Here is a 14554-nt window from a genome sequence, read left to right as displayed (position 1 = left end):
CAAGCATAGCTTTAACACATAATTGCATACGAAGTATGCAATGTGTAAAAGATTAAAATATGCAAAAAGAAGGCAATTGGGAAAGACTTCACAACAGGCATGACGTAGCTGAATGCGTTTACAACCATTTCAACTATCGTAGGGGTGCGAGTTCGACTCCCACTCCCGGGAGAAAAGGCTTTGAAGAGATTTACAAGGTATAATCGAAACAGCTGTCGCCTTGTCCGTCCTGATGTCACGTTGTTTAAATTTTTCCCAAATTATTAAATAAATTATAAAATTAAAAAATTGCTTCAAATAAAAAATGTTTTCATACATTTAAAAAAGCAATATGGGCAATCCCCGATTATTAAAAATCATACAAACAGACAAAATTGGTTAATCGTTGTAGTTCTATAAATAGAACGAAAACAGCAACAAAAACCAAAGTTTCTTTGAAAACCGCCGTACCAAGCATAGCTTTAACACATAATTGCATACGAAGTATGCAATGTGTAAAAGATTAAAATATGCAAAAAGAAGGCAATTGGGAAAGACTTCACAACAGGCATGACGTAGCTGAATGCGTTTACAACCATTTCAACTATCGTAGGGGTGCGAGTTCGACTCCCACTCCCGGGAGAAAAGGCTTTGAAGAGATTTACAAGGTATAATCGAAACAGCTGTCGCCTTGTCCGTCCTGATGTCACGTTGTTTAAATTTTTCCCAAATTATTAAATAAATTATAAAATTAAAAAATTGCTTCAAATAAAAAATGTTTTCATACATTTAAAAAAGCAATATGGGCAATCCCCGATTATTAAAAATCATACAAACAGACAAAATTGGTTAATCGTTGTAGTTCTATAAATAGAACGAAAACAGCAACAAAAACCAAAGTTTCTTTGAAAACCGCCGTACCAAGCATAGCTTTAACACATAATTGCATACGAAGTATGCAATGTGTAAAAGATTAAAATATGCAAAAAGAAGGCAATTGGGAAAGACTTCACAACAGGCATGACGTAGCTGAATGCGTTTACAACCATTTCAACTATCGTAGGGGTGCGAGTTCGACTCCCACTCCCGGGAGAAAAGGCTTTGAAGAGATTTACAAGGTATAATCGAAACAGCTGTCGCCTTGTCCGTCCTGATGTCACGTTGTTTAAATTTTTCCCAAATTATTAAATAAATTATAAAATTAAAAAATTGCTTCAAATAAAAAATGTTTTCATACATTTAAAAAAGCAATATGGGCAATCCCCGATTATTAAAAATCATACAAACAGACAAAATTGGTTTCTAGGAATTTTTTTTCTCATTACTTTTTCACAAAAAAGAAAATGTGACGAGTAGTTATATATATGAAAGGAATTCAAAATTTTCATGCACAAAATACGAAAATGTCACTTAGGGATTGTTTAAACTTTGTCAATTACCTCTAGTGTAATATTTTAAGTATAGATCTTGGAAAAACTACTGAGAAAATTTAGTTTTTAGTACAATAAATTTCACCATTTAATAATATTTTCCCTTAGAGTAGCTCCAACCACGGCTGCCAAAATTGGTAATTTTTAGCCGATGGTGCTTTGGTACCACTTTGAAATTTTGTTGAATTTAAAGTAATATTTTTTGTATATTGTTTGAAACTTCGAATACGAGTATTTGATGCAAGTCGAGGCGAATTCAATACTAGGTGTTTTTATTCCAACAGCTGATTGCTTCTTCTTGATTTATTTCCATACAACACCTAGTACAACAATGTGCCAGTTAATCGAAATCCAAGGCGAATTCAGTATCAAGTGTTGTTATTCCAACAGCGATTGCTTCTTCTTAATTATTTTCCATACAACGCATTGTATAAAGATATGTCAGTTAATCGAAATCAATGAAATTTTTCTTTTGAATTGACATCTGGTACTGAATTCGCCTTCTTTTGAATGCTAAATTCCTTTTTACTTCGCATTCTTCTCCACAGCGAATCGGGTGGAATTCGCTTTGCCATCACCTTATATCAAGGCGAATCCATACCAGGTGGTGGCAAAGCGAATTCACCAATTCGCCGTGCAGAAGAATGTCAAGTCAAAAGAAAATTTTAATTGATTTCGATTAACTGACATATTAAAGTACAAGGCGTTGTATGGAAAATAATCGAGAAGAAGCAATCAGCTGTTGAGATAACAACACCTGGTACTGAATTCGCTTTGCCTTGTATATATTCGATTTGGCTGATTATTAAAATGGCTTGTTTTTCTATCTATTTTTCTAAACAGATGTAAATCAAAATTTTAATTCTTTGATATTTTATGATACCCTAAAACACAACTAATACTCCAAGGGTGAAACAGTGCCGATTTTGTATATTTTGAATTAAATTTTTGTAAAAAAGTTGTATGCAAAATAAAACTTTCTTTGTGTTTTCCCAACAAATTTAAATTTTGAAATGCATTTTTTAACAATAAAAAGTGTGAGCTGTTGAATCAACTACGTACAAATTGTAAATTCTGAATTGATCATTTCAACAGTCCAATAAAAAATTAAATATACGTTAGCCTGTTACGTATAGCTCTGTTAGCTTAACCTTAGAATCCCAATGAAAACGTTTAAATAACAAATTTTCGCTACCATTAGAATAACAGTGAAAGCTGTTGATATGACAGATATTTCAGCTACATCATGGTCATAGGAACAAAGTAAAGAGCGCCGTAAGCGCAAGTTTCTATTTAAAATTAATTGATGTATTTGGCTTAAAATTGACAGTGGTTCGCTGGTGAATTTACCAATGACGTCACATCTTTTAACAGGAAAATCTGTTAGACTGATTGAGGATCTACAATTTTTACACAATATCGTTTAATTAAAGAATTTGTTAATTTTACTTGCGTAATTTCTTTCTGTTCAAGAATTTCTGTTTCTTATAAATGGATTGAGCGACTTAACATTCAATTATTACTGTTAGTAAAAATAAGTAAGGCTATCTAAGTTCGGGTGTAGCCGTAGATTATATACTCAACTGAGAACTTCTAACATACAGTCATGAAAATTGGGAAATGTTTCCATTTATGATGGAAATAAATGTGCCGAGTTTTTTTTTCTATTTATTCCAATTTCTGGTATTTCGGCAGTAAAATACTTTACAGAAAATAAATTTTCGTAAATTTTAAGAATTTAAGAATTCATAAGCTTAACACCAGCTTATAATAATTGAATATCGAATATTTGAATATTCAATTATTATGTTTGTTTAAGAGAAACTGAAAAGCAAGAAACATTTATTGGCATATTGCGATGGTACCCTTTCGAAAACCGCCACGTAATCATCATCAAGCAATTTCGTAATATTATCAAAGGATTCACCAAGATTCGAACCGCGAATCACACGGTGAAACTGTAGTTGTCTTAACCACTAGGATATCCTGTTTGTATTTGTTGTCTTGCTTATATCAGTTTATCTCAATTTTACAATAACAACACAATTGAGACATTCTGTCTCTATATTGATTTGTGTGTTATTATAGATTCGTGATACGTCGATTCTGCGTCTAGTTATGGGTTCCGAAACGTTGAAAAATGTATGGTAAAAAAAGGGGTGTTGCCCCGCCCATGTTACAATCTTTTCCTGTTTATAAGTTTTCTTGATATAGAAGCACTATAGAAGTAAAATAGCATTGATATAAAGTTGTGTTTTCGCAAAGATTACATTCGTCCACGATCATGTTTAAAGTCTTTTATATAAAAATGGGCGTGGTCCTTAACCAATTTCGGAGATTTTTTTCCACGTGGTTAGTATAACAAGTTTTGTGGTGAAAACTTAAACGGCTTTTGTTTAGGGGTTGCAACCCACACATGAAACTTTGTTTATATTAGCTGCATTATTTACTTTAGAATTACATTTTTGGTGTTTTCAAAAATTCTATATATGTAAAGTGTGGGCGTGGTTATTGTCCGATTTAAATAGCGGTGAGGGATGAGTTCCAAAGAACCCGAATACAAAAATTTTAATAAAATATCTTGAAATATACTTAAGTTGTTATGTTCAAAGACGATGGGCATACTAACTGGATGTTGCCTTCTGGCGTCACATGCTTATAAGTTAGTTTTAGTCAGTAGCAGAAGGTGTAGGAAGTGCGAACTGCAGGAAGAAACGGTTTCGCAGGTTCTGTGTTCGTGTCCTGCGCTCGCCAGGTCAAGGATCCAGCTATTAGGGGTGGCAGAGTTACTAGATCTCGAGGCAGCAATTGAACTAGGTCCTGCAAAACTTTTAGTACTTGCCAAGAGAACGGAGTTATTCTATAACATAAGTACTGGCACCTGATTGGCGTTCTGGTCGTCAAACAAATTCTGGTAGCACTATGAATATATTCAGTCTATGTGAGGTCTTTATTGACCGGCCAGTTTAAAGTAACTTTACCTATGTTCATAGACGCCGGGACGGACGGACATGTGTAAATGAAATTATTTTTTCACTCTGATAATTTTGACATATCTTAATTAGTTTATGCCGTTAAAATCTACCATTATGCGGAAAAAAAGAAAAAGCAGTGCTGAGATGAGTATAAAACGGCGTGAGTACCAAGTAATCAAGAAGTTCGATGTGTACACTTACAAGTGTACGTTTAGAGAATTTATGTTCTTATTTTATCCAAAACTCACAGAGGGGTTGAGGTCAAACTATAACAGTGGTAACTTTACCAAAGGAATGATAGTTCGAGCTTTTTGAGAAGCGTCGCGTCAGCTTTTTACCGGCCACATCAACACCGACAAGTTATTATTTTATTATTGGCTTATTATATAGCGAAATAATGATCATGTTATCGGTTTCTTATTAGCTTGTTACCGCCGAGTCATTCCTTCCTATTGCTTTCTTATCGGCTTGTTAACGTTTGTTTGTTTCAGAGCAATCCGAAAAGTCGTCGGTAACAGGTCGATAACATGCCGATAACAAATGGTAAAACTTCGATAGTAAATCGACATCTGTTTGATAAAAAAACGATAAATTTTCGATAGATTACCGATAACTTTTCGATAACAAGTCGATTATTTTACAATAACAAATCGATTACTTTCCGACAACATATCAATAAGATTAAGATAACAATTCGCAAATTTTTTGACAAAAAATCGATCTTTTTTAATAACATATCGAAAAAATTCGATCGACAACTTTTCGGTAAATCATCAGTAATAAATTGATAACTTTTCTATAGCAAATCGATAAATTTTTGATGACATATAGAATTTTCGATTTGTGAAGTTGGGAAAATTCTTTATTGAAACTATGCTTTTTAGTTTGAGAACGTTATCATTGGTTATTTGAGAGCTAGCATGCCGAATTGAGAATAAAGTTAGTTCTCAAATGTATCTCAAATTGAGATTGAATAAAATTATTTGAAAGGGTGTAATTGTATATTTAGCGCAGTATTAAACAATTTTATTACTTTTATTTTTTAATTACAGATGTACTTCCTAATTGGACTCAAATATCAACAAATCATGGCAATTAACCGCGACGCTTAAGTAAATACTGAAATAAGATATTCTAACATTTCGGCACGTGACTAATCTAACTGAGATTTTGAAATAAAACAAAATTTGTTAAATCGAAAAAGTGGAACATGGTAAAGGTTTTAAACCCACGACTTGTAGCGTCAGACACTAGAACTTTCAAAGTCGTTAATAGAGTAAATGAAGAGTGAATAAATTGTAAAATCGTATTAAAGCAACGACGGCGACAAAAGCGGAAATTAAATTGCGAATATTAAAAAACGTGCACAAGATGCCGAACCTGACGCAAAAGTCGGCGCCGTCGCATACAATAGCCATTAAATATCGATTGCCATTGCGTATGCGTACATTTCGTTGCAAAGGAAGCGGATATGGACGAATGAGGAGCTCGGCGAGTTGCACCCACTATTCAATGTTGCTGGCGACCGCATTTTTATTTTTAATCAGCGCGCATGCCAAGAGCTCGCTACTCTACGACAGTAATAATAATAATAATAGTTCGAACAGTAATAATAGCAACAACAACCAAAGCAATAACAATAGCATTTATAACAACAACCAAAGCAATGTATTACCAAGAGATACCACTGAGATGCCATTACAAGAGGCTACACAAACAATGCCGCAATCCTCCACCACAAAATTTACGCTTTTGTCCGAAAAAATGGAGGAAACGGAAAGGTTAAAGCAACAGCAAAAAGCGGAAGTCGTAATTCCTGTAAACACAGGAAACGAAGAAGAGCAATCTATGCCAGAGTATTCGCACAACGGCAATGCACATAAACAACAACGACAGCAACAACATAAGCAACGCAATCATCATTTAAATCAGCAACAAGAGGGAGATGCAAGTATTGAGCAACAGTTGAAATACCAGCACCATCACCAACAACAGCAACACATACATACAAAGCAACGCCATCAGCAACAACATCAACAAAAGCATCTTTATCATCATCAACATCATCAACACCATCAGCATCATCATCATCATCATGACGTAGAACAACAACGACAGGCATTGCTTGAGGCATCAGCACCAATACAAATACAACAATCACTATCGCAACCACAACCACAAAAGCCATTTGAACCATTCGCGGAGGTACAACATGAACCGGAAGCTGGTGGCTGGCAGCAAAGGAAACTACATACCACACACAATCATACCCATAATATGTTGACCTCATCACCTTATGGAGTCAACGCTAAGCGACGCTATCACAGCAAATATACCATGGAGGAGCTGATGAATATGAAAGTACACCATCGTCTCAGTGATGATATCGACATGGATCCATGTAAAGCAGGTGAGTGTGTGAAACTAATATTACAATAATATATATGAACATATGTATATATCGGTATTTATATAAACACACATACATAATTGTATTGTAAAGCTTGCTAGCACCCATTCATTATTAACCAACGGCAACGGGTGTCATTTTTTCAAAGAGATGAGTATTTTTATTAAATATGAAATATCTATGTGTGGGAAGGAGCAACTACCCTGCAGTCTAACCAACTAGTTTTAAGCTACCTCGCAACTAATATGAGTCCCAAAATAACTAGTAAGCCAATTGTGTATTCGGTTATATAAGCATGTTTGTGTACAAAGTTCAATATAAAGTTAGGGAATTTTGCCGTAAGCTTTGACAATGCAACAGAAAGGAAAACAGTTTCGGGTCGTGATATTTGAAATACACGTCCGAATTTAAAATTTTGCAGTCGAGTTTTAGGTAATTTCAAGGTAAGCTAGAGAATTGAAACTTTGAATACGTTGCTGTAGTTTTTGCAGCAGTTCTTCACCCAATCCAGTAGGTGTGACCACTCACAAATTGTCATCAAAATCCTTTAACGGGAGTCCGAGGAAACTTCAAGTTTCAACTGAGTTAAACCAGAGAGATAAGGGTGTGAGAGGCGTTGTTTCCACATTTCAATTGAAAAGATGGTTAGTGTCATTTGATGACCCGTAACAAGCGGAACATACTGTGACGAATATTAACATCACTAAGCTGCTACTAAATAAATGCACAACAACAATAAAGAAGGCACTCTTATGTAGAAGACAACGAAGAGTTACATATTTCACACACACAAATATGTAGTCATCAGCCGAAATAGTTACTCACACAGACACACGCATATGACTATCAGAAACGCATAAACTACAAACATACATGTATATAGATGAGTAAGCAAGCAGGGAGATACAAAAGTTCTAGAAGGTGAAATCCTCGCTTTAGGAGAAATATGCGAACGAAGCAACGGAGAGTATAAAAGCAGCGCAAGCTGAGTAATCAGTAATCAGTTTGATTTAAACATGCTATTAGTTGTGAAGAATAATTGTGAAGTACTACTCTCAAATTAGTCTAAATAAAGCCCAGTTTGCAATACGGAATATTGGAGTTATTATTTCGACAGTTCAGCGATTCGAACGTTAGTAGAAGGTTTCAAATAAGCAGGATTTCCTTAAATTCGTTACACTGCCTTGGGTATGTTGGAGTTGATTCTGGATAAGTAAGAGTTTAACCTATTACAGTATAGAGTTCGAAGTTGAGCTACGGTGACGCGCGTTTCCCTTGGGAGGCTGCTTTCCTCAACTGCGAGCTACAGAATACACTGGGCAATTCCTAGCATAGTAGTCCGACACCTTTTTGTTGATGTCTCTGACGTCCTTTTCATGATCCTTTTCTTCACGCGGTTTAATTCTTAAGTGCAGGATTTCTTCATAGTGCTTACGGAGATGACTTCCTAAGTTTATTGAAGACGGGGACCTTTCAATAAGATGGCTGTAGAGACGTTCAGGTGTTGGTATTCACCAGGAACATTTATGGTCTAATGGCCAAAACATCGCCTTAGCAACTGCAACAAGGATTGAAGCCTCGGGGTAGCTTGAGTGCAGGGGATGTGGCCAGTATAGCGCCATCTAATATCAGGCTAACGGAATATATGTTCCCGTGCCTGAGGCTCCAAAGAGATCTTGTGGCCACAATTGAGCCGGAGGGTTGGTGCCGGGCTGTAGAAATGGTAGAAAATACTATATATGTGTATACAGATGGTTCCAAATTATGGAAGCGGTCGGTCTTCTGTTTACTGCGTCGATCCAGAAATAAAAAGGTCCTACTGCAACGTCTTTCAGGCAGAAATTATAGCCGTGAAGAAATCAGCAATAGTTCTGTAGGAAGCGTGCTTAGGCTGCAGTCGTGTCAATATATATATTGATAGACAGGCGGCGTTATACTGTTTTCACACAGAAACTTAATGATCCCATTTCACCTTCTAATGAAATCGTAAATTTTTTGCTTTCACACATAAGTAGCTGCTCGATCAGTATGAAGGATAAAATGTCAAGCGAATAAAATGACAATGCTATAGACAGACATTTACTTTGACAAATAACATTTTTAAGCACTGAACACACCAAAAACTAAGAAACTGAACGCTCCCAACAGAGTTGCATTGTGCTTTTGACTTCATTAAGCATTCGATTAGTCACTAATGAAATAATTATAGATTAGAATTTTGTAGGAAAGATTGAGCTCAATAAGCGTCTTAATGTAGAAAACTTCCTTTATTATTCAATTAGCCGTCTGTGTGAAAACAGTACTAAAGGCAATAGCCTCACACAATACTCCATGAAGAAGTGTTCTATAATGCAAAGAAGCAAAATTTCGTTCAGCCGGACCATACATATACACCGGGTTCCCGTTCATAAATGTACATAAGGTAACGGAAAGGACGGAGTGTTGGCAAATGAGGGTGCAGCACTCGCTGAAACGATAAATCCCAATCCGTTTGGGAGAAATAAAAAGAAGACTGGAGCTGCATATGATCCATCAAGCAGAAAAGGCGCGAAGATGAGTATGGGCCTGCAACATTTCTAAGATCATGGGCAAAGCCTACGATATTGGACTCATAAAGTGGCTCATATCTCTGAAGATAGAAGACTTAAGGTTCACGATGGGCATACTAACTGGACACTGCCTTCTGGGGTCACATGTTTATAAATTAGGGCCGTCAGTAACAGCAGGTGTAGGAAGTGTGAGCTGCAGGAAGAACCGGTTGAGCACGTTCTGTGTTCGTGTTCTGCGCTCGCCAGGTCAAGGCTTCAGTTATTGGGGCGGCAGAGTTGCCAGATATCGAGGCAACAACTAAGCCTAGAAAACTTCTAGTATTTGCCAAGAGGACGGAGTTATTCTATAACATACGTCTTGCTACCTGATTGTGGTTCTCCCGTTTGGTCATAAAACAAATTCTGGTAACACTATTCAGTCTATGTGAGATCTTTATTGACCTAAGCTTTTGTTCATCATATCATTTCTCTCCTTCATGGGGAGTATTCTCGCCTCACTGTGTAGATGATGTTCTGAAGACATAAGGAGATATCCCGTGGTAGTTTTTGGTGCGGAAGATTTTGTTAGATCGACTCGTTGAAGCGCCAACAGTACGATTTTGATTTTTGTTTTTTTGACACTATGCGCACATACATACATACATACAAACACTTGCAGGTCATTGAGTGGGAATTTATTTGTGAAAGACGCACAATTTTATTGCGTCAACGACGCACTTCATTTGCATACGAGTGCATTCATATTTTATTTGCTTTCATTTTTATTACACCATTCATTCTTATTTAATGCTATCTTTTTAATGAATGCAAAGTTCAATGTGGTACGAGTGGCAAGGCCACAAGGCCAGGTCATTAGAGCGTAAGAGCTGAGCTCTGTCTGTTCGTTGTTATCGCCATATCATATGCGGGTAATTAAAAATTGTTGACGAAAAAATTTAAACATATCCGGCGAATAAATTAATTTAATATTTATTTATGACGGGTTTTATGTAAATTTACCAATAGCACGCAAATTTTAAACTATCAACTGTATGCTTTGAATAATAGCGACATCTTTTTCGGCTTAAGAATCAAAAGTTAACGATGGAAAATGCACGTAGTTATTTATTTTCTTGGCTCGCGGCATGAGATAAGCAAGTGACAGCGTGTTGAGTTAATATGAGCCCATTCAGGACCTAAGGCCTCTATTTCAGCCTAGTGTCAACACTGAGACCCCCAATATAAATACTAGTTTTACCCCAGAGATCGATGAGTACCGGTTAAATATCAAAAAGTTATAGATTTTTTTTATCGGAAAATATGGGTATATTATCTGTTTTCGGTGTGTTTTAAAAAATATCGTTTTGTTACTGAAATAATTGATTTTGTATTGAAAAATATCGATTTTGTACCTAAAAAATTGCAATTTTTTACCGAACAAAACATCGACTTGCTATCGAAAGATATTGGAAAATATCGATTTGCTGTCCATAACTTTTCGATAACAAATCGACATTTTTCGATTAAAAATTTTCTCAATAAAAATTATAATTTTACAACAACACAATACATCGATAACATTTTGCTAACAACTCGAAATTTTTTTCGGTATCCAATCGATAACTTTTCTATATAAACCGATAAAACGTCAATACTTTACCGCTATAATACTTACAACTCTTCGCGAACAGTTGGTTATGATAACAAGCCGATAAATCGCCGATAACAAACTAAATACTTTCCGATAAGAGTCCGATAATGATAACAGTACGACAATTTTTTCGATAAGGGGGGTTATCAATACTAGTTTTACACCGATGTGTACCGGTTAAATATCAAAAAGTTTATAGAAAAATATTGGTTAATTATCTTTTTTCGGTGTGTTTAAAAAAAGGGATTTGTTATCGAAATTTTATGGATATGTTAACAAAAATTAATGGATTTGGTACCAAAAAAGAAATCAGTTTATTTCCTAAAAAATATCGTTTCGTTTTCGGAAAATATTGAAAAATATCGATTTGATGTCGATAACTTTTCGATTAAAAATCGACATTTGCGATTACGAATCGATATGTTTTTGATAACAAATAATAATATAATAAAATAATTTTATAACAAATAGTTGACGACTTTTCTATAGCATATCGATATTTTTCGAAAATACATCGAAAATATTGTGGCAAGAACTCGATATTTTTTCGGTAACCAATCGTCTAAACGGGGTCCAAAATTGTCTAAACGGGGTCGCCCCTCGGCAGTGTTTGGCATGCACTCCGACTGTTCTGCCATGAAAAGTTCTCAGTGAAAACTCATCTGCCTCGCAGATGCCGTTCGGAGTCGGTACAAAACAAGTAGGTCCTGTCCCGCCAATTTGTAGGAAAAATTAAAAAGGAGCACGACGCAAATTGGAAGAGAGGCTCGGCCTAAAATCTCTACCGAGGCTATCGCGCCTTACATTTATTTTATTTTTATTTATACCGACAACTCTTTGAGAGCAGTGAACAAGCCGATAACTCGTCGATAAACAACCAATAATTTTCCGATAAGAGTCCCATAATGATAACAGTACGATAATTTTCATAACGGTAAACAAATTTTTCGTAACGCTGCTAAATAATTCCAAATTAGTACCAAAACGATCCCGAAATATTCGCAAATATAATCCCATAATTATTTCAAAATGGCTCCGCAATAATTCCATAACAATTTTTAAAGAGTCCCGAAATAATCATGCAAATTAATATCGAAACAGTACCTAAACCAATCCTGAAGTGATCTCAAAATAGTTCCGGATGGATCCCAACATTACTTAAAACAACTCCCAAAATTAAATCTCATTTGTCCTGGAAAAAGTCCCTGCATGACCCCAAAAATATGCGATCGGCACATATGTGATATGGTTTTTCTGGTTCAAAATAGTTGTCACGTGCACTGATAATGACTTTCGCTAAGATGTACATACCTAAACGATTTGTAAGATAAATATAAAATAAAAAATAGGTAGGTACTTTGTGTGAGGTTGCAAAGTTTCGCGTTTTTTGTGGTCTGCATGTAAAACTATGACTACGAATCACGTATTTCAACAATATATGACGTAAACGTAAGGATTTGATGAAATTTGATGAAATTTGAAGCTTCTAGCCGTAAAAAAGGGGAAAAAATTAAAGTTTGTATGGGGTATATAATATATATACCACCGATCTCTATGATTTTTTAGACAACAATATATGCTATATACGTAAGCAATTGGTGAAATTTGAAGCTTCTAGCTGTTAAAATGGGGCAGAAATTGCGAAAAGTTTCTTATCTGAACAATCGGTTGTATGAGATATTTACTATATATACCACCGATCTCTATAATTTTTTCTGACAACAATATATAGTGACGAATATTAGCAAGACTACGGGATACTACCATCTCTAAGCCGATGCTAAGCAGTGACTTGTATGCACATCAATAAATCAATCATTATGTCTACACATATGTACGTAGACGCAGCGGAGAAGCAACGCACAACCACATGCATATATCTGAGAAGCTGAGAGAAGCTATAAAATAATGCATATGTAGTTACAGCTGAGTAATTTTATAGCTGATAACTAACTAGTAAGTTCTGGAAATAGAAGCGCCTAGAAATATGCCAACGAGGAAACCGCACAGTAAAAATGGCAGCAGCAGTAGAGGCGCGACAATCAGTTCGATGTATTGTTTATTGTGAAGTACTTTAATAAAGACCATTTTGCATTCTTGAATAGTGGAGTTATTTATTCAACAGTTTAGTAATTCGAACATTAGTAGAAGGTTGCAAATAAGAGAAATTGAACTAAATTCGTTACAATATGCTATATACGTAAGCATTTGGTGAAATTTGAAGCTTCTAGCTGTTAGAATGGGGCTGAAATTGCAAAAATATATATATATATGTACTATATATGTATACCACCATATATATACTATATATACCACCGATCTCTATGACTTTTTCAGACAACAATATATGCTATATACGTAAGCATTCGTTGAAATTTAAAGCCTCTAGCTATTAAAATTGGACAGTAATTACGAAAAGTTTTTTTTCTGAACGATCGGTTGTACGGGATATATACTATATATACGACCGATCTCATCCATTTTTTCAGACAACAATATGTGCAATATACGAAAGCATATGGTGAAGTTTGAAGCTTCAATCTGATAAATTGAGGAAGATAATATAAAAATCCTCTTTTTCTGAAAAATCGGTTGTATGGAGGATATATGCTATAGTGGTCCGGTCCGGCCGGTTTCGACAAATGTATAATCGGACACCTAAATACACCCGCTCACCAAATTTTATCAAGATATCTCAAAAATTGAGGGACTAGTTTGCGGCTGCCACCGTGGTGTGATGGTAGCGTGCTCCGCCTACCACACCGTATGCCCTGGGTTCACGCCCCAGCAACATCAAAATTCCAGAAATAAGGTTTTTCAATTAGAAGAAAGTTTGTTTAAGCGAGGTCGCCCCTCGGCAGTGTTTGGCAAGCGCTCCGGGTGTATTTCTGCCATGAAAAGCTCTCAGTGAGAACTCATCTGCCTTGCAGATGCCGTTCGGAGTCGGCAAAAAACATGTAGGTCCCGTCCGGCCAATTTGTAGGGAAAATCAAAACGAGCACGACGTGGAAGAGAAGCTCGGCCTTAGATCTCTTCAGAGGTTATCGCGCCTTACATTTATTTTATTTAGTTTGCATACAAACAGACAGACGGATAGACGGACATGGCTAAAGCAACTCAGCTCTTCATCCTGATTATTTCGATATACTTAATGAACGGTCTATCTATTTTCCTTTAAGGACTTACAATTTTGAGATTCGTGCCAAAGTTAATATACCATTTCATTTTCATGAAAGGTACAAAAATAACACTTGTTGCATTAAGGCTTCAAAATATTTCTAAGCACAAGATCGCAAACATGACAGGACATATGAAGGTTAAAGGCAAATTCATAGATAATCCCATGTTGCAACTACGTTATGCAATGGCCCATAAGCTCACAATCTGGCGGAACTTTAAGGTGTCCATTGTGTGCAGAATTCTGGCAAAGCAGAGACTCACCCATTTAGGTGGTGTGACCCTAATACCCTCGTGATTTGGAGTAAATAACCTGAAGAGGTACTTTAAAACATTAGGAACAACCACAGAGGGTAATACGTTGTAAAGTTCAGCACAACGGGTCTTAAAAAAGGTCGCAATAC

General features: G+C 35.8%; 1 protein-coding gene across 5 annotated transcripts in view; it reads left to right on the top strand.

Moving 5' to 3' along the window:
* The window catches only part of tok (tolkin), a 233775-nt gene that overhangs the window by 85432 nt on the left and 133789 nt on the right, over positions 1–14554 (top strand). For all 5 annotated transcript variants that reach the window (XM_067761946.1, XM_067761943.1, XM_067761944.1 and 2 more), the window contains exon 2: positions 5437–6794. In XM_067761946.1, the coding sequence (XP_067618047.1) occupies positions 5756–6794 (1039 nt within the window). In that variant the 5' untranslated portion in view covers positions 5437–5755. The remainder of the gene's footprint in view (positions 1–5436; positions 6795–14554) is intronic.

The sequence above is a fragment of the Eurosta solidaginis genome, chromosome 1, assembly GCF_040869045.1.
Source record: "Eurosta solidaginis isolate ZX-2024a chromosome 1, ASM4086904v1, whole genome shotgun sequence".
Lineage (NCBI taxonomy): Eukaryota > Metazoa > Arthropoda > Insecta > Diptera > Tephritidae > Eurosta > Eurosta solidaginis.
The sequence above is the reverse complement of the archived record's forward strand: the minus strand, read 5'-3'. Positions and strand labels throughout refer to the sequence as shown.